Here is a 22013-nt window from a genome sequence, read left to right as displayed (position 1 = left end):
GCAGCGGTTCCGGTAGGAGACACAAAGAGTCTCCTTTGTATCTCCTACCGGAACCACTGCCTACCGGTCCGCTGGTCATCAAACTATTGGCTTAGGAATGCGACAAAAATAAGAAAATATCCTTGAATTCAAGTCTCCATGGGGTGACTAATAGATAGAAAAAAAGTAATTATTTAAACCCTTTAAACCCTCTATACCATCTATACCAGCTCAGTGGCCATGTGGTTAGTGTCCGCCCCGTGATTGGGAGGTTGGGGTTCGATTCCCCAGCCGGGTCATTCCAAAGACCAATGCCTCCCTGCTTGGCACTCAGCATCAAGGGTTGGATTGGGGGTAAATCCCTGTGGCATACTGGCGTCATTGCACATCAAGCTGCCTCACGCTACAGAAACAGGACATAGGCTTCTGCCCTATGGGCCACAAGGCTCGGCAAGGCTTACTAAACCCTCTATACTTACTTAATTGATCGGTGTCTGATCTGTACTCTTTTTTGAGCGGTGTAGCCGCTCCTATAAGTGGGGTTGGGAAACCTCATTAGTACACCCTTCGCTGTACTGTGATTGGCTCATAATAGCACACCCCTCAACATTAGTACACCCCTAGCTGTACTGTGATTGTCTGACTCTATTGGCTGACTCTATTCAGCACTGTGATTGGCTAGCGAGACACATGATGAAATGAATAACCTATAAATAGGACTATGCACTTTTTTTTTAAAAAAACGTTTTTTTTAAGTGAGCTTCCATCACTGTGATGACCACACCGCTCACTTCACACTGGGTGTGATTTTTTTCCCCTTGCTGCTCAGATTAAGTGGTTAATAAGTCATGGTACCACGGCAAGAGTATGTTTCATCAGTTTTGAGAGTTTCAAGAGTATGTTACATCAGTTTGGGACTGAAATAGAGACATATGAGCTCTTACAATATGCATGTACCAATCATACTGTAACGTTCAGCTGTGTACCTTCAGAGGAATGGTTCTCCTGGGCTGCATCTCTGCTGCACTCCTCAGAATCCTCTCTCTTCTCCGCAGCGGTTGCAGGGGCCCCAGAAGGAAACTTGTCTCCTATAGAGGGTGAGGTTGAGGTGCCAAGCTCAACTCCTTCCACTGCTGTTGTTACTGGCTCTGAGACCCTGGTGACCAAACAACGGCAAAGTTAAAACTGATACAGCGCAGGCTGTATCAGTGCCTCATTAAAAGTGATTTTTTTTGTGAGTGGAAAGGGTGGATACTGAGAGTGTGTGTTGCATGCTTGAGCAAGGGGGAAGTATTCACACCCACAACTCCTACAAATCACTTAAAGTCTGACAGGAGCCATATACTGCAGTAGGAAAACCTAAAATTCAACTTCCCTGGAATTTAGGGTGGGAAATTAAGCTATCACATGCCTGCTTGCCCCTTTGACCATGATTCAAGTCTTGTTCCCTTCACTCTTGTTTTTCCCTGTGGTTGTTTTTCCATGTGTTTACTCTCATTCTGCTTCAGTGTGCCTGCTTTTGGGTCCAATCTGTACAGCGTTCTGACACAAGACTCATTTTCAGACTCACAACCATACCTTTTTTAATAATAAAAAACATATAACATACTTTATTCAAATCTGCTTATTAAATATTCATTATAATCGGCTTATACTGTATAATTATATAATAAAAAACAACATTTTAATACTTATAGGTATAGTTATATTTTGGTCACTTACCAACCTTTTCTTTTGGCTAGGATCACAGTGTATTAGAATATCATAGATGCATTATAGTGTGATTATGATGATGAGCGTTGAATGCTGTTGAGCCCACATTGTGCTATATGTGGTCCTGCACTTTAAAGTTGAGCTTTTAATTTTGTCAATCAATTGTGATTCTGGTTATAATTCTAAAGGCAGCTACATGCTCCAAATGAATCCATCCACCCACCGAATTCACTTATCCATCTAAAGTTCTTTATTGACATCATCATACTCCTTTGATGTTTGGTTAGGGTTGACCCCTCCTCCCCCATTGGAGGGGTGGGTGGGTGGAGAGTAAAAACAGCTACGTGGGCCGAGGTGACCACCTCACCGCTTATCACTGCTGCTCAGTGACGTCATTTTGTAGTAATCCACCCACCCAGTTTGGTGGGTGGATGGATTAATTTGGAGCATGTAGCTGCCTTGAGTGGTAATCGGGTGCTTTAAGAAAAGTGAAACAATAGCATTTAATCTATTAAAGAACAACACACAATGTTGCTGCCTACACCTCCAGGAAAGTCATTAGTTCACTTATAGCACCCAGTGACCACTTCTAGTGACTTATAATCACAATATAAGGCATTGGGGCGACAGAGCTTTTGCTTTTGCTGCCCCAACCCTGTGGAATACACTCCCCAAAACCCAACCCTCCAAACCTTCAAAACCGCCCTCAAAACTCACCTCTTCAATATCGCTTTCCCCAGCTAACTCCACCCCCCCCCCCCCCCCCGCCCTTTATTCTTCATTTCACTGTTGTTATTGATTTTATTCCCCTAATAAAATTGTTTGTATTTGTTGTTTTCTCATGCTCCCCATGTAAAGCGTCTTTGGGTACTCAGAAAAGCGCTATATACATTTTTGATATTATTATTATTATTACAACAGTGATCATGCGTTACCAAAGTATTATAATGTAATACAACTATGAGAATTATAATACACTACAATACACCTTTCAAAAATGTCAGAGTGGCCAGCAATTAAACATTATTATGATACTTGACCTAAGAAGTAATTATAAAATGCTTTATAATGTGTTTATAGCATTATAAATATAGATGTGTTTATAACAATAATTATACAGTGTTATAAACAGATAATCCATAATCCATTAGAGACTAAATGATTGATAGTTAGGAACCAAATGGACAGTCGTGCGTCTGCATCTCAGAGAGTACACAAATGAAACCAAATAAGACCCTTACGGTTGTCCCTGATATTCAGAATATGGTGCTTATGTGTGTATTTTCTTTTTTTTAAGTTACCGTCTTTTAAAAATAGATGACTGACTGATTTATTGACTGGACTGATTGGACTGATGGACTGAGCTCTATAAGCTCTACGCATTGTGAGCTTGCAGATCTTATATTTTCGTTGAAGACATTTGTGCAGAGGTATTACCGAAAAAAAATTGCTGATAGCCCTGGGGGACCCCAGTCAACCAAGAATATAGGGTTTAAGTGGCTAATAAATTGTTGCTCAGATCATAGAACACATCTTTAACTGTGACCACGGCATTGGTTCTCAAAGTGGGGTCCGGGGAACCCCAGGGGTACGTGAGGGGGTTCCAGGGGGTCCCCAGCTAAATGATGGACAGGGACCAAATGGACCCTTATGGGTCTGTAACTCTGAGAGTGTACAAATGGAACCAAATGGACCCTAACGGGTCCATTTGGTTCCATTTGTACACTCTCAGAGTTAAATTAACATTGATTTTACAATATGAATTGGGGTCCCAGAGACATACATGCCATTAAATGGGGGTCCGTAGCCTAATGCATGTCAAACTGGGGGTCCTTGAAATTAAAATGGTTGAAAATCACTGCTAGAGCCGTAAAAATCTTCTATTATGGCGGTCCCTGGTTTATCTTTTCAAATGGGGGTCCGCGGGCTAATAAGTGTCTATTTGGGGCCCTTGCCACGAAAAAGTTTGAGAACCACTGGACTACGGCAAGAAGGATAAGCTGCAATTTACTGGTCTTCTTTAGAGCCAGATGACTGGTGTTTTCATGTTGCTGTGACAGCAATGACATGCTCTTTGTTGTCCACTTTACATGCTGTGGTGTCACCAGGGACCTCAGCTACATGGTGCTAGTGTAGGTCTCGGGCTGCGGCTGACACATACAGATGTAGCAAATTGTTGAAGTTCAATTTGTAATGCCACACTACTGTGACACTTTATTTCAGCTGTCACAAGCTACAAGGAGGTGTAGAAACTAGCTACTGTCAAGAGACATTAGCTTGGCTGCCAAATGCAGCCAATTCCACAACATATACAATATGTATATGTCTGAACTATTTTTGCAGCATCAATGCAGGGTTAGTTAATGAATAATAAGGACTTATGAAATGGCTGCCTCTGTGTATTAACCACTTTCAACCTGGCATCCCGTTGTTCGATCAACAATGAAAATAGCTGATCTACAAGCTCACAACATGTCGTGATTGTGAGCTTGTAGATCAACTATTTTCAACAAGGATCAAAGGAGGTCACGCACGTCCACGAAACCATTTAAAAGGCAGGTGCTGAACTTCAAAGGAGACAAAGATAAAAGAAAATAGAATAGTTTGCACACTGTAGCTCGCTTCAATGACTTGCATCCACCATTGGCATTGGCATCCACCTGAGTGACTGACGTTTCGAACACACTGCTCTTCTTCAGAGCGGAATAAAGTAATTGAAGCGAGCTAAAGTTTGCAAACTTTTCTATTTTCTTAGATCAGCTATTTTTGCCATGTTAAAAAATGTTTAAAAGTATAATAGAACGTAAGTGGTATTGAACTTTAACCACTAATACCGTATATACTTTGTTGACCGGTGTCCCCCAGGAGTCTATACTAAGCCCCATACCCTTTTCCCTCTATACCAGATCGCTGCACTGAAAATGGAGTCTGTCACGTTTGCCCCAGAATATGGACAATAGGGTTCATGTGGTTAAAAATTGATGCACTAGGTTCTGTTAGCACACTCCCAGAGTTCAACTGAGCAATCTGCCGTGCAGGAGGAGAGGGGGCTACTACTGTAGCTAAAGCAGCACCGAACATCTCATTCAGAGGACCTCGTGTGATAGCAGATGGTACAACAACAGATTCACGCCTACTGCTTGTTACTCAAGAGTTTCTCAACTCGCCCCTGAGAACTGGCAACTCATTACCAGCTTGGTATAATCACCAGTAATTCTAATTCAAAGGAAGCATCCCTGGACCTAGCTATTAAAAGCTCATTCTGACATCACAGGGGGAAATCTTGTTGACACAGCTACATCACATGGCTTGTGTTGACGTTGCCACTGAGGGACAGCTCTCCCCCCAACATGACTGATGATATGGCAGGATGTGAAGTGTAGGCGAGCCCTGTCTACTGTAATTAAATCTATCCTCCCATTAAACACCCCAGCAAGGCTACACAGTGCCAGAAGGAGAAGCAGCCATTCAAGATGACAGCCATCTATCAAGCACAGATGAGCAGGTCATGCTACACAAAGCACAATAATGTGTGTAAATACAACAGTAGCATTGTATTGAACACCCCCCACCTCCCCATCACACATAGGCACCTACAGTAACACTTTATATATTATGATTGCAAACATTATGCAAAAATAAATGTGTACACACACACACACACACACACACACACACACACACACACACACACACACACACACACACACACACACACACACACACACCTATGCATATATACTTTGAGTATACAGTATATACATATCTGCATAGTCATACACTACAATAATGTACATACAGTTATATTTAGAAATAAGACACCTTCAAAACCACCTGAAAGTGTACTATGATACAGTATTGAGCTATTTCTATTATCTACTTTCCTTATTGCTATTCTTGAATTAAAATGTTTTGCTATTGTTGTTGCTACAATGTTTATGAACTGAAAATAAAGAATTCGACTCTTATGTACTGACTTGTGGATTGTTAATGTTCCTGTTCTTTTATGACTTGTGGATTGTTACTGTTCCTGTCCTTTTATGGTTGGAGAGAGTGAAGTATGATTTATGGTAGCAAACAGTGAGACAGACCAGCAACCAAATAAGTATGGCCGATTTATACTTTGTCATACGAGACCGAAAATAGCTGATCTACACACTCACAACGCATCGTATCTGCAACGTGTTGTGAACTTGTAGATATTTTCAGCACACAAGTCGACATCGTCATACTACGGAGCACACATTAGACATAAGCCAGAGATGAAGAGGAATCTATTTCTAGCTGATCAGTTATACACACACATACACACATGATTGGAATGTATACATTTTCTCTTGGATAGAAAATGTATTTGCTCTAGATGCATAGCATTATACTGTACATGCATGGCATGCACTGTCAAAGCAGCCACATACAATCTACACATATTCACACACATGGCAGACACCCCCTGGAGCAGTTTTGTGGTTCAGTAACTTGTTCAATGGCACTTTGACAGAGTGCCATGGATGTAATACCAGCCACCAGAACACAACTGGAATACACATGCCTGTCAAAGCTGGGGATCGAATCAGCAACGGCTAATGCCACCCCGAGTTTAAAACAATCAGACGTCAAGAATCATGCAATATAGTGCACTAAACTGACTTTAAAATTTACAAAAACATTACATTATTTGCAAATGCATATGTGGTTCACATACTATCAGATCCCATTCTCCTCTCAGCTGTACACTAATAAACATTTCAAATCTTCACCCAAATAGCCTTCCCATAGGCTGCAGAAAGAGCCTATGAGGAAGTACATTTAACACTCGGCCAAAACAATATGATACAGCTGCCATATCTGTTAGACATTGGCTCATTCATTTCAATGCACAGAACAAAAGAGATCTCAAACTGGCTTTGATGTCGCTGCGGACGGTACAACGCTCTGCACACGGCCGCGGCTCGCTCGCCGAGCCCGGTAAGCCCCGCCCATGAGCAGAGCGTTCGGTTTCTACCGCGGCGATATCAAAGCCTCCCGCTTGCTCTGTCTCGCACCGAAAAATGAATGCTCCTTTTTTTAATGCATACTGTAACATATAGATCCAGGCACATCTTTTGCACGCCCCCCTTCGGAAGTCACGCATGCCTATCAGCCCTGGTGAGTCATATGTATAGCTGAAGGAGAGAATAATTTTTCAGAGCAAATGACATAGCCTGGGGGCAGAGCACAGCCTGGAGTGTGAAGCTCGCGCCTGAATGCAAATCTATCTATGCCTTCCATCTGTTTCCATTCCCTGAAGCTTCAGTGCATGCAGTGCCAGTGCCTAGTACTGCCTGCCCAGATGCATCTTACACCTGAGTTTGTTTCCCCTCAGGTCTCTCCTGGCATGGCCTGCTCTTCATAACTGTGTGGACATTATGCTGACCATACTGGTGGAGTTCTGCATGTCCCTAGGTCATAAAAGTAGCACTCTATCAATAAACAATCGACCACTACTGGCTATAACATCAACTTGCTCCCTGCCATGCACCTGGCCTTAGGTCCCAAAGCCATTCTGCTCATAAGAGATTACCATTAGATAGCACTCAAAGCACTTGGCTCTTGACTTTACAGTGTATTTGCATGTTTTATGGTTAGGCAAATACACGCTGGTGGTACAGTATGCCTTTACAGCATCTTCTCTTTTTGCTTTCACAGCACAATCAAGACAACATAGGCAAGAATTTAAGATGCATTCTCAACCCTATCGTCAAACAGTGAAAATTACCTATCTAGCCTACAAGTTGAACTGCTGAAGCCTACAAGATCTTCTATTTTCCCCAAATGTTCACCCATTATGACATGCCCCGCATATGTGGTTAAAATGGCTCTGCAAGACTTCAGACTGAGAAATCGTACAGTCAGAAGAGTAAGGACAGAGTCAAAGACAATAAAGAAGGAATGTGGAAAAAACTAACTAGATATGTGCTATAAAGCGGTACCACGCGTATACAGAGTCAAACATCACAGCTCTTTCAACATGAAACTGAGGCATACATTCATGGTTGTCATGGCTTTGACATCTTTTTGTATAGTTCCTTTCATTGCTGTGGTTCCATGCAATGTGTTTAATGAAAGCTATCTGTCAAAGAGCAGGATCCAAAAGTAAATGGTGGCAATTACTATGTCAAGATAGATGCATGCTGTGATACAGAAGCCCCTGTTTTTTGTGCTGAAAAGACTAAATGTCCCCGTTATTTCTGGCCAGATTTTTAATGACCAGCAGGAAGTCAATGTACCCCATTTGACACAAATGTGAAATGTTCCAATCTGACAGCTTTTGAGTCACAATTCAATACTCCATTGATAGACCTGGAGCAAGTTATTAGTCCATCAATATGATTTGCCAATGCTATCTGATGTAGAGAATTTTATCTATCCCAAATTTCTTATGAAACATAATCTTGACCACTTAACCCTGATCCCCTTTTGGGCATGTCATTTTTGCCAAGAAGTTTCACATTTAAAACATGTTTTTAATACATTTCAAAAATGTTGAAAATAGCAAATCCACAAGTTCACAACGCATGGCAATGTGACGCTATGTGATCTTGTAGATCGGCTATTTCCGCTATTTGTTGTATGCGGTAAAAGACCTTCCCCTTTTTCTATTAAAGAATCGTTAAAGCCCCCCTTCTAATGTAAAAAATGGTTAAGAATCAATTTTCACAGTCTTAATAAAAAACGTTGATGCCCACAGTGCTCCTGGCACTCCAGGCTGAGTGCCTGCAAACCTGCCCACCCAACCCCCTCCCCCAGGACACTTTAGCAGAAATCGCTGTTACTACACGATGTGTTGTCACTGCAGTGCTAAGAAAAAGCCTCGGAATTCCACGATAACAATCACAAAACAATTTTGGCAATATTATTCTCAAACTGCTGACAGATCTGCCAGGATGTGCTGACACGATTTACACCTTGATGGTGGAAACTGCTATTGATAGCTCTCCTTTAAAAGGCAAGGGTATTGACTAGCCCACCGTGGAAAAGTGCACTCAGCAGAAATAGCGCTGTAAGAGAAATTGCAGAGACCTCAGACACACACACACACACGCACGCACGCACGCACGCACACACACACACACACGCACGCACACACACACACACACACACACACACACACACACGCATACACGCACGCACACGCGCAAACTCTTAAACGCAGACCTGCATCCACATGAACCCCTCTTTTCAGCACAGGAAAGCCCACAGGAATAAAGCCCTATACTCTCCTATCTGTAGAGGTTTCCCAGCACACTTCCCCATGTACTGTAGGGGGCTCAACCTAAATCAGGTGCTACATCACAGGAACACCCCATAGAGAGACACCTGAATGGTGACACTGCAATATTTTTTGCAAAACTATTCACGGATATAAATAGCTTTTTTTTTTGTATTATTCCATTTCAGTATCTCAGCATAATTAATGCCATAGCATTTAGAGAATGACTGGATATAGCTTGAAAGTCAATTACTTTTGTGTGATGTATAGCATACTTGTTAGTTGTTATAGCATATCTAGCACTTAATATAATAATACATATTATTTTGCCACTGGTTAACTCAGGCTTGATATTGATTGAAGGAACTGCCTACACACATTTTAGCAAAAGATGGTTGCCATGTGTATGCAATAATTTTGTGCTGCAGCAGTGACCTCTAACCTGGTTCTGTATACTGTATGCTGGCGGTCTCCCATAATAACACACTTGGGGTCAATTCGCTTTCGAATCCAAATGGAAACTGGGACTTAACTCATGGAATAATGATTGAGCCTTCATTCTCAATATTTTCATTAGACATTGTAGAGTGCATTCACTGTACAGCATGATTTGCATATAACAGACCTTTTAAGGCAAATTAATTATAGTTTTCAACTTTGGAAAGAAAGTTTTCTTCCTCACTCCAACTGAATTGAGTGAGCTGAGCCCAACCGTGCATAATAAACTCTATAGGCAGGCGTCGGATTACTGCATGCATAATCAACGATGGAAGTACATTTGAGGTCTCTATAAAAACATCTCAGAAACATCTTTTGTCAATGTAGATGAAGAACACCTCCTGTGCCAAGATAACAACAATATACTGTAGTAACAGTAATACTGTGTTTGATGTGTTGCTCATACAGCATTACTACGCATACTATGAGTGCAGAACATTGTACATTTTCATGATTGTAAAGTTTAAGAATACATTATCTACAGTCAAGGTGTGAATATTTCAGTATATAGTCTTCTGACACTGCCATCATACAAGATAGCATAATGCATAATGTATATTTTTCTGTTACAACAGGGGAAGAAAAGTGCTTTTATACTTGATCCTTATAATTGATCATAACCTACACACATTTCAGTACCAAACGGCAATAAGAAAATATCATTATGTATCAAGTATGGTCAAAATGTTTACCTTTACAGGTATATTAGGAGTACTGTATGGTATTATACAATAATATAGTAATTGATTACAAGAACTAGAATATGTTAGCTCTAGAGGCTGATGTGATTATTCTATGATCTCCTCACAGAGAGATAGGAAAAATAGAGCGAAGGAATGACTTACCGGCTGGATGATTCACTCACGGGAACATCTGTTGGAATGACAAACAAGCATGTTAAAAAATGTACACGGTCAGGAAGATTCTTCTCGTCTACCATAACCTGGTGTCCCTATTTTAGGCATGTCATTATAGGTGAAATATTATTATTATTATTACAGTATTATTATAATTTATTTTACAAGGTAACAACATGTCCCATCGCTTTGAGAGTTTGTCGCTTGGCTATTTTCACCATGCAACATCATCATACAATGGAGTATAAAATAGCACATAATTGTTAAGTTAGTATACTATTACATACAGTACTGAGTCATAATGATTTACAGTGAATTTGGGATACATGATCAAGATATAAACAGATATTTTATAGAGACAGCATTTAGTAACATATGGATCACTGAAAACTTACTAACACTTTATTAGGTTTCGAATACATAATACAGCATAATATATTAACTATGTATTAGTTATTGGTTGTGAGACATTCTTGTTATTATTATTACTATTATTATGTAATTAGCACTTTCACAGTTTAATACATAGGTTTTAGTCACTGGAATAAGACTACTGCGAAATACTGTAAATGTAAAGCATTACCAAAACTGAGTAGAAGTGAAACTACAATGATCTATCTCCTACGAGAGCGCTATATAAACACCAGTCCTCTGGTGTGGGCAGGGCCTGAATCCCTCACCAACTCTCTCTACTGCTTGCTTATGTAACAAGCTTCCTCTACACATCTACAATTCCCCCACTTATCGGATTACCACAGATACAGCACAGTCCACATGGTTTAAAAAAGCCTCTTAATTAATCACTAATCCCTTCGTTTTGTCAGTGAAAGATCTCAGAGATTTTAATCTCACTTCTTTATCTGGTCAGAGGTGCAATTACCAGCGCTGTTGGCTTGGAAACATTACCCAGGTAGCTAATACATGATACTGATATCTGCATGACTTCATCCAATTAACTGTGCTTTATGCCGGACTGCCTAAGGAAGTAAAGAAATCCCTTTAAGTGAGGCTAAAAACTCACTGAAAACACATGTACAGTGTGTGGGGATGACAGGCCGTGATGCTGATATCAACATTATGTTGATGGCGTATCAAAGCATAGCATTCAGCTGAGGGAATACAGCAGCTCAATATCATGCTCATGAACGTCTTGATCTGTCATGTACAGTATGTATGTATGTATGGTCGTTGCAAGGAACAGACTTGTGACCAGGACAACCTCATGCTTCCCTATCCTGTACAGGAAAACAAACATTACACGCACACCACAGGCATTTGTGAGATAAGCTTTATCAGAACAGCGAGTTAGTAGATAAGGGCTGCAACTGTTGATACTATTCTTTTTTCTTTATATCAACACATAAATTAACCACCTTACTTTGTCGGAAAAATATTATATTAAAATGTGCTTAAGGGAGGACCGGCGGACCACGTCGTCACGCTCATGTCACTATGACTCAACCATGGCTCGACTTCTAGTAGAGAGAATAGCCGATCTTGCAAAACGGCTATTTTCATTATTTTCTAACTTCTTTTGTAACTTTCGGCTATAATGACATAATGACCCAAAATAGAGATAGATTATTAATCAATTATTTTATAAAATTATTGATTGTCAGTAAAAAAATTGTAATAGATTAGTTTGACTAACTGTTGCAGTCCTAGAGTGGACATTTTGATTAACTTATGCTTGTTATGGGGTTTGACCTTGTAACCTTTTGGGTCTGTGTAACATCCGTTAGCTGTCTTTTTGGAACCTATCGCACTCTGTTGTCTGTTGGAACTATAATTCCCAGAATTGTATTCAAAACAAAAGCACGGACATACTGCTCCAAAACAAATCTACAGGGTCCTAGCGTATTGTGTATTAACTTGTATTAACTTTAAAATATATGAATAAAATAAGTTCTGCTAAATGTCCGACTGATGACTAAAAATTACTGTTTTAAATTACTTTTAAGGGGATCTGTTGTTAAAGGGTAAGACCACTTTGGTAGAGGTTTGGGTTGTGTAGTTACCTTGCCATGATGTAACTCCAAAGGTGGGCAAGAAATCAAAAATAATTGCTCCATTGATTAGAATTAGAAGATTAGATTGATAATTCAAAATATGCTCCTCATTGACTTACATTGTACGGTAAAACTGCTCTCAAAGTCACTCTTTTAGCACATAAATGAACCCAAACATAGCTGATTCAGACAATATAGAACATCATCAAACCCAGTACTGTTTTTTTTTTTTTTTTAAATGTCAACTTCCTGTTGATTTTACTATTTGAAGATCTGGATCCGGAGATCCAGTCCGGGTTTTCTACTTATGGCAAAATCAACAGGAAGTTGACATTTTTATTTAAAAAAAAAACAGTACTGGGTTTGGTGATGTTCTATATTGTCTGAATCAACTTTGTTTGCGTTCGTTTTTGTGCTAAAAGAGTGACTTTGAGATCTGTTTTACTGTACAATGTAAGTCAATGAGGAGCATATTTTGAATTATCAATTTCTAATCAATGGAGCAATTATTTTTGATTTCTTGCCCACCTTTGGAGTTACATCATGGCAAGGTAACTACACAACCCAAACCTCTAACAAAGTGGCCTTGCCCTTTAACTACAGTATGTTCCCATTATGACCATTGATATGCTCTAAAAGTGTGGAAAACATTATGTTTAATTTCAGCTCATTAAAGCTTGCCTTACCTGTACAGGCATTAAAGACTGCATCCTTAGAGGGATTTGTCTCCTGCCCAGCAGGAGTCAGTACAGTAGGAAGCAGTTGTGAGTTAACAGAGGTCGTCTTTGGGACATCATCTCGCATTTGACTGTGTGTGTTCACAGAGGACTCAACGGGTTTAACCTCGGTAGCAGACGACTGGACAGATTTGACCAGATCTGAGGGGATCTTCTTGTTCTCTGTGTCCATATTGTCCTCCTCAGTGCTGTCCTCAAACTCAAATGGCTCCCCTTGCTCTTCATCCTCATCCTCCTCGTCTTCCTTATTCTGCGTCTGCTGAGGCTCCGCAGTGGACATAACGTCTGGAACAGAGATAAGGTTACTGTGTGTAAATATAACTGATGTCCACTATTTTCTGAAAAGTGTGAAACTTGCACAGCCAAAATGATTAATATAGCACATTGTGGCCGTGTCACCAGAAAGCACAAAATGAATGTTCATAGTTATGCTGATATATATATCTGCATCCCGAGATGATTTTAGCTCCATTTTGACACCTTAGTGAAGTGTACAACATTTCTGACATAAATAATACATGGATGTCAAAAAGTTTCCTACAGTTGAATGAAGAACAAATATTTTAGTGATTGGGGGCAGAGGTTCAGAGAGAGAAAGTGTAAAATGACAATCACTTGCACTCAACACCAAGAACCAGGAGAACCAGTCTACATCAGAAATGCACACACAATTAGTTTTCGGTTCATTTGTTTTCGTTTTTAACCATTGATCAACATATTAAGGATTATGGCTAGAGTTCAATATTTTCTCTCTCACGGTTATACTTAAATGTTAGTGCATGGATGGTTTATTGCTAACAGGCTTGATTACAGTAATGGGAGTGCATATCCTCCTCTTCCTGATAAAGATATTTTGATTGAAACGTCAAATAAACAGCAATAAACAAGTGGAGCTGAGAACCAGTGTGTGGACTTTATTCTTTATTGCTGAATGTTGATCACTGTAACGCTCTCCTGTCTAGTCCATAAAAAAAATCAGTTGGTCAGTTACAACTTGCAGAGCACAGCAGCATGCATGCTGAAGAAGACCAGATGGCGAACCCCCATAACACCCATTTTGAAGTCCCTGCATTGATTGCGGTTAGTTTTAGAATCGATTTTATTTGTAGTGTAATACTTTAGTCAATCATTTAAATCACTAAATGACAGTTACTGGCAGGAATCATTTGGATTAGAAAAGAGAAGCTGCACACTTCCATCAATTACAAAAGTCATTTATTTATATTGGGCTTTTGGTCTGTTCACTTTCATTATCAGAGCTTCACTAAAGGTCAACTGATGAGGGTCAACTAACCAAAAGCTATAATGTTCTCTGGTCCCTGTACAAACTATGACACTTTGCTTAACAACAGTGGCGAGTAAGTTAGCAACACTGTATCTAGTGTAACAATCGGTATTGTGCTAAATAATATGAAGCCTGCAGAGCTAGTTCAAGGAGACAACTCAAGGTAGCGCCAACTCCTGATCAGGTGATCAGTCACATGCACACTTCATCTGATTGGAGCGGGCTATTTAAACCTCCCTGCTTAGTGCTCATTCTGCGTGTTACTGCTCTGTCATTGTGATGCTCTGCTGTGATACTGCTGCTTTGTGCTTAGCCCTATGAACTTTTTTTTTTTTTTTGCTCCGACCACCACCCCAGTATCCACCTGTGGGCTGTGTTTCTACTGTATATGATTCCCTTAGTGGGGGGTATTGCTATTTCATTCCCTGATTTAATATATATTTGGCAGATCATTTATAAATCTACTTATACTTTAATATATTTATGCTCTACAAATATACTATTTATGCTCAATAAATGTCTGACTGAACTATTACATATTGGAAAATGCTTCAGAGATAAAATCCACAGGCAGCTAAATCAATCCCTTTGAATCTGCTCAGAGCTGTGAAGCCGACGTCCCACGCATGCATAACGGATTTACTTTATGCAGTGCAAAAGTTTTCACTATATTCTGTAATCACAACTTCAGAATGTATCCCAAAACGCCCCAACAATTCTGAACTTTGCTTGACTTAGATTGATTAAAACTAAAATAATTTAAACACAGCCGAATAGCATATTATTGTATACTTCTAACACTTTCCCAAGCAGGACAGAGATAAAGAGAACAGGGGATTATGTTCCCAGCACTGTAAACATAACATATGGCTATGAGAAAGACTGTTAGCTAAATTAAAAAGAGTCTGAGAAGGCTTAGTGGCAGATTAATTAAGATATCTACACCCGTTTACACTGATGACAATAGTGCCTTCAGTTCTCTATAGGGGACAATGTCCTCAGGATAAGAAAGCGACAGGCACTCTTACATGCTTTCTTAAGTCATGAGAAAAGGTCTTTGTGGCTGTAACGTAAACCTTTTTTTAAATAAATCATTGCAGACAGGGGTGATAAGTGTTTGGGAACTGCATTTTTTTTTTTACAGCGTGGCAAGCCGTCTATGAGTGGCTCTGTGTCTGTGTGTGTGTGTGTGTGTGTGTGTGTGTGTGTGTGTGTGTGTGTGTGTGTGTGTGTGTGTGTGTGTGGCCAAATAATTTGGAGAGTTCGGCAGATGCTTTTCTGAATGTGCTCAAATAAATTAAAATCTGAATCATCTGAAAAATACTGTAAATAAATCTGTTTTGTTAATATTTCAGTAAAAGCACAGTCATATAATACAGTAGGTAACATTTTTCAGCGGAAGAGAAAAGGTGAGGAAGAGTGTATGTGGCACTGGCCACAATGAGACAGACCTTTGACACTGGCTCTGAGCTCACTACAGCACAGGGGGGGACTTACTCCTCCCTTTGCCACATAGAGTAAACTTGCTACGCGAAAGTTTAAGAATTTATGTGAGGAAACTGTTGCAATACATGAAACGTGGCTCTCAACAGCCTGTGGACGGAACGGTGTGGTGGATGCATCTTGCCGTTAGTAAGACACTAAGATCCATCAAACCCCAGTGTGTTGACAAGTATTGTCAACTTTGACCTGCAAGTGAGAAACTCAAAGTGGGCAAGTTGAGAAACAGCTGTTGACAAAGTGGGGGGGGATACATTGATCAGCCCCAATGTGTCTGAGGTTCTGACACATGAAAGCTTAACGTGAACCGTAGGTCGTACAATCAACATCTTTTTTCCCTGGATTCCGTGGATCATGACAACATTTATAGGTCCTGTTTGTGCCAGATTACATTTTCTGCCATCTTTTTGCAATTACTCCAACAGACTTTGTCGAAACCTCACACAAATCGGTACACATTATCTCTGGGGTCATGTGATCAAGATGTACAAGTTAGATTTTTCAGATCCCATTCCAAGTGGCTATGACCAAAGTTTACAGGCCCTGGCTAGGCAACACAGCCTGGCAGAGACCTGTGCTCTGAGGAGCACACTTTTCTAGTCTTATCTTAAGTTTGCTAATATCTGTATTACTACTCTAAGAGGAAAGCTCAGTCAGTCAATCAGTGTGTATTGTAATGGTATGTTTGGCCCTGAGCATGGTGACTCAAATTCATTACAGCATTGGCTGATATGGCAATAGAATATGCAATATTGAACTGTGAACATACTAAGCTCTGTAGAAGTCAAGTGTACTACTCCTAGGTCCTGGTGATGTCGTGTACACCATCTGCTTTGCATTTTGATTAGTGCTGAACTACTTCCTAGCTGGAACATTCCTGAGCCTGATAGGGCAGTTTGCCGGGGCCCCTGGGAAATAACACCACGGATAGGAGGGCTGAACACATGCCGGCCCACCGGCCCAGGCGGGAAAACAGTCTAGTCCGGGAAAGGCTTTTTCTTGGAGATTGTATAAAATGCATTGCCAGATCCAAAATCATGAACCTAATCATTTCCATGAGCCAACGCCTATTGTTTACTCCTGCCAGTGCCTCCTTGACAACTAAATGTGTACTTGGACATGATGTCAGTAAACAGACTGACCGGATCATGAATATCCAATACATTTTTTAACTTTTATTAATTGCCTGTGTGGTTCATCAAAAATAATAACAAGTGTGTTGAGTTGTTGAGAGTTCTGCACCCGGTGCAAAAAATCCATTTGAAATCTACAGTGGGAAAGAACCCATGGCGCAGGTAACTTCCGCGTTGGCCTATGTAAAAGACGTCATAAGCATGCGTCATGCCAGTAGCACTCTATTGGCCAATGGCCAACGATAGAAAACTGTACTGCAGATGTACTGGGCAGATCTCAACTCTCAAGTATGAATGTGTATCTGTTTGAGTGTTAAAGCAGATGTTGTTGTTGTTGTTGTAAAATAGCATTTCTCTAACAGTTAACCACTTTCAACCTAGACAATAGCTAAAATGGCAGATCTACAAGGTCACAACGTGTCGGCGTGTTGTGAGCTTGTAGATCGGCCAATTTGGCTATTAGTCATACAACGTTATAGGGCTCAAGTGGTTAAATAAAGCAATATAAATAAACCATACTGAGCTGCTTACAAGTGTGACATGGGTGTGTTCCCGTACTATAGGTCCATCTAACTGATTTAGCCTCTGGGCCAATGGAACTCCTCTGTACCACATACACAGTTTCTCCACCCGGCCCACTCATTGGTCTAATTAACAATGACTCTTTTGTGGATGGAAAAAAAGCCCTCAGTTGAGCCGCAGAAAGCATTGTTTCTGCATTGGTCACCATAGCACTGCTTTGCTCACACTAGGTCATCAAGGCTGGGGGTTGGATTGTACAGATGCAGTCATTGTAGGAGTCCTGCTTTTTACTGCACGCTTACAGATCCACAGATGTATTTTTTGCTCCATCCCGCAAGGAATTGTGTGGACATAATATAAAGTTTTGCTCTCGCGTCAGGACCCATAAGTACAAGGAATGGTGTGACAACTAGTTGGTTGTAAGATGTTACAGTTTATAGCTAAAAAATAAAAAGAGGGAAAAAAAGACCATACTAATGCCATCATGGCTATTTGCAGTATGCAAACCTGAAGGGAGTCCTCTACAATGCCCACCACAGTATTATAGTACTTTTACGTTATTTTCTATACTATACTGTATAGTGCAGTAATGTATGATACAGTAGATGTGAAGGGAGACTTGTACAATGGCTACCACTGTATAAAGCACTAATGTGGCAGATAAATACGTGATAAGTGCATTAAGGGGGACATCGGACTTCCACAATGGCTCCCTGTGTACTGTGTGTGGTATAGTGGAGAGCGTCTTGGCGTGAAAGAATGAAAGATCTGTGTGTGCAAATCCATTTTGACTTTAGAGGAAAGTTGCTGTCTCTCTGCCTGAGCTTCATAGGAGCCTGCAATGTCGTGTGTAATAGGAAATTATGGCCACACTTCCACAGACGCAAGCCATGCTGTCTGACTAATCACCCCTAATTGCCCAGCAGAGCAGACTGTCATCACCGAACAAGCAGAAGCCTGCATTTCCCTCACATCTTTGAGATGTCAAGAGATGATCTCCCATCTCGTTATTGGAAATCAACAAGACAGAGCTGAAAAGGTTCAACTGATTCATAGCTAAAACTACTGCAAAAAGTTAAACGCTGGAAAACAGGAGGAGGAAAAAAAACACACCTCAACATTCTAAATGACAGGTGTTTTGAACAATGCACTTGGAAGGCATACGTTTGGACATCATCAAACAGTTATCAACTAAAGAAAACAAAGAGCCTCAAGGGTAGCTCTGTATGAAAGCTGCTCTTGAGAGAAAATAGTATACATCACACAATGGAGATGAATCCAGCTCTAACACACCCCATCCCTGACCTACATAAAACCCTGAAAACTCTTCCACTGTGTGCCAAATGTGGTAATGGTGTATTTGTACAGGAGGAGAGTTTATAGGAGAGTTTAGTGTACTAGACACTAACTGAATGAGTAATCTCTATCTTTAAGCTACAGAAGATGTTCTATGTTCAGCTCTAAAATGCTGCAGTGTGTTGAGACGTGTGAAGGCTTTAAGTGCTTGGGGTGTCATGGTCAATCAATGAATCAATTTTACAGTCCGGCCTTGGACGGCCAAAGGCTGGAGACTGTGTTTTTGCTCCTGTCCGTCCGTCAGTGTGTCTGTGAGCTGCTTATCTCCGGCACCGATTGGCATGAAACTTTGCATGCAGAGTGCACACTCCCAGTAGGAGTGGTATATATAGTGACAAATCACAACAAGTTGTCTCAAGATGCCTCAAGATACTTTACTTATAGATCAGATCAAGACTATTCTTTTAAAGACCACGCCCCCCCCCCCCCCCCCCCCCACACACACACACACACAAAATTTAAAAATAAAATAAAATTAATAAAAACGTTTTCACATTATGCCCATTTCATTGCCACAGAGACTAAATAAAGCTTGATCTTCTGTCATAGCTTAATTAGAGTACAGGCAACATTTAAAGGGCAAGACCACTTTGGTAGAGGTTTGGGTTGTGTGGTTACCTTGCCATGATGTAACTCCAAAGGTGGGCAAGAAATAAAAAATAATTGCTAGATTGATTAGAAATTGACAATTCAAAATATGCTCCTCAATGACTTACATTGTACGATAAAACAGCTCTCAAAGTCACTCTTTTAGCAAGTTGATTCAGACAATATGGAACATCACCAAACCCAGTACTGTTTTTTTTTTAATAAAAATGTCAACTTCCTGTTAATTTTGATTTTTTTTAAAAGTAGAAAACTTGGACTGGATCCGCGGATCCGGATCCAGATCCAGATCTTCAAATAGTAAAATCAACAGGAAGTTGACATTTGTATTAAAAAAAAAAACAGTACTGGGTTTGGTGATGCTCTATATTGTCTGAATCAGCTTTGTTTGTGTTAGTTTACGTGCTAAACGAGTGACTTTGAGAGCTGTTTTACCGTACAATGTAAGTCAATGAGGAGCATAATTTGAATTATCAATGGAATACAATTTCTAATCAATGGAGCAATTATTTTTGATTTCTTGTTCACCTTTGGAGTTACATCATGGCAAGGTAAATACACAACCCAAACCTCTACCAAAGTGGTCTTACCCTTTGAATTCACAAGGCATAAACAGAAATCACTTGGTTGAATCACTTAACAACCACTGGGCTCAAGTCAGTTATTCAAACTCACTTGCTGCAAATAAGCTCAGTTGCACATGGGTATATAGCCCATGATAGTGGTATGTTTGTGCATCTGTAGACAAACTACACAGATATTGGTCAGAGGGAAGTATCGTCAATAGACAATGCCTCAGAACAGCAGCTGGTGAAGACTGAATAAACAGCATTGTATTCTAATAGAAAGACATCAAGAAACAACTCTGCTTCAGGCCTTTCCTTAATAGAAAATGTCTACAACTGCCACAACTCTCTCTTGTCAGAGCCTAAAAGAGATGGGGGTCCTTGGACAACAACAAACAGTTCCAGGCAAACACAAATCAACCTCTGGCATTCCTCCTTCCGCCACTCTATAGCTCGTTTCCCAGGCGACATCCTATCAAGGGATACGAATGTGACTCAGCCAATTTAGGAACCGCAAACGGCTTCAGAGAGAACAGACTGACTACATCATCCTCTCGGCTGTCAAGAGGCATAGCAGTCTGAGTGGGAGGCTCGCCAGAGATTTGCATTTTTTATGTATTCTCTTTTTATTTAATAGTAACCCCACCACATTTACAGTAGATCACAGAAAAAGCTAGACTTATGCAACGTATATTACACATTTTAATTTAACATCATGTTGCTCACTTAGATCAGCTAACATGGGAAGCCTGTTTGTGCCTTCCTTAAAACACTGTGGCCAACACTCCACATGATAGTCTAGCTCTCAAGCGAAAGAGGAATACCCTCTCAGTCAGCTGCACACTCACTCCCCATTTTTCGACCGGAGTCTGAATACTAATACCTCTTACTTACCTCACCCCCTAGCACTCCTTCCTTGTATCCTATTTATTCATATGATTTGTTATTTAGATTTTCTTTGCTTGACCACTAACGCTATGAAGGTTATACAGTAGATAGCATATTGTTTAGACAGATGCCACGTTTTATGTTTACTTGCTATCCTAGTTTCATTGAAGCACTTCGTTGTTTTCTTTGCACTCATGGACTTGATCATATGACCATTTTACTCAGTCATTTGTTGACTAGGGTTCTTGCAATTTACTGTGATCTAACAAACAGTGTCTGTTAAATGCCTAATTGTAAACACAACAGTAATATCTACTCAATGCGGTTTCTTGTAGGTTTGCCAGGCAGTTGGGGTCGATGTGGAATTCTGGGTTCTGTGGCGACAAACTGCGCCCACAACATTGATTAAACAATAAAATCTCTAAAGCACGGCCTCTGTCAGCCCAGAGCCCTTGGAATCGCCCCAGTGCATCCAGTACCAGCAGCACTGGACCTGCTTAGGCATGCACAGATCTATTATTCATACAGGAGTCGATGTGGCCTTCAGCTGCCCTCAGATATGAAGAGGAGTGGCATGTCTGGTAATGTAAGTCCAGCACAGCGGTGGTGAAGCAGTGCTGGTAGTGGCAGAGTGTCATATTAGTCAAGGACACAGTGGGAATAACGGCCACCTCCTCCTTGCCATCTGGACTCACAGTAACTGCACAGACAACACTGCACTGGATCCACCGAGGTGCTGTGCAAATATTGAACAGAGATAAAGAGAGTGCCGAGTATACTGACAGACAATGGGCCCCATTTATCGAGAAATGCCAAAGCTTTCGAATGTTCCTTTAGGAAAATGGAAGAACATTTTTAATTTACTCAAACATTTGACATGTTTTAATCAGAGAACACATTTTGGTATTTGGTATTCATAAGCGTTTGCCATCTTTCAGCAGTTGCTCTGTAAACCTTATTGTAAGGTGTTAAAGGTGGTGTATGTGATATTTTTGTGGAGGGGGGGGGTGTGTTAAAAGCTCTGTATTCTGTAATCACTGCTATAGATTGTTTGTTAAGCAACAAAGGTCTCCCTGGCTGTATCTCCAGCTCTTTAATAAATAGAAAATACC

At 40.5% G+C, this 22013-nt stretch overlaps 1 protein-coding gene across 4 annotated transcripts in view; it reads right to left on the bottom strand.

The window, feature by feature from the left end:
* arhgef10la (Rho guanine nucleotide exchange factor (GEF) 10-like a) overlaps nt 1–22013 on the bottom strand; it is a 177042-nt gene that overhangs the window by 148333 nt on the left and 6696 nt on the right. For all 4 annotated transcript variants that reach the window (XM_084061414.1, XM_084061413.1, XM_084061416.1 and 1 more), the window contains exons 2-4: nt 12995–13330; nt 10288–10315; nt 966–1135 (exon numbers count right to left, since the gene is read on the bottom strand). In XM_084061414.1, coding sequence (XP_083917540.1) covers nt 966–1135; nt 10288–10315; nt 12995–13325 — 529 coding nt within the window. In that variant the 5' untranslated portion in view covers nt 13326–13330. The remainder of the gene's footprint in view (nt 1–965; nt 1136–10287; nt 10316–12994; nt 13331–22013) is intronic.

Source organism: Gymnoscopelus microlampas (genome assembly GCF_963454915.1).
Source record: "Gymnoscopelus microlampas genome assembly, chromosome: 7".
Lineage (NCBI taxonomy): Eukaryota > Metazoa > Chordata > Actinopteri > Myctophiformes > Myctophidae > Gymnoscopelus > Gymnoscopelus microlampas.
Note: the sequence above shows the minus strand (reverse complement) of the source record. Positions and strands in the feature narration are given on the sequence as shown.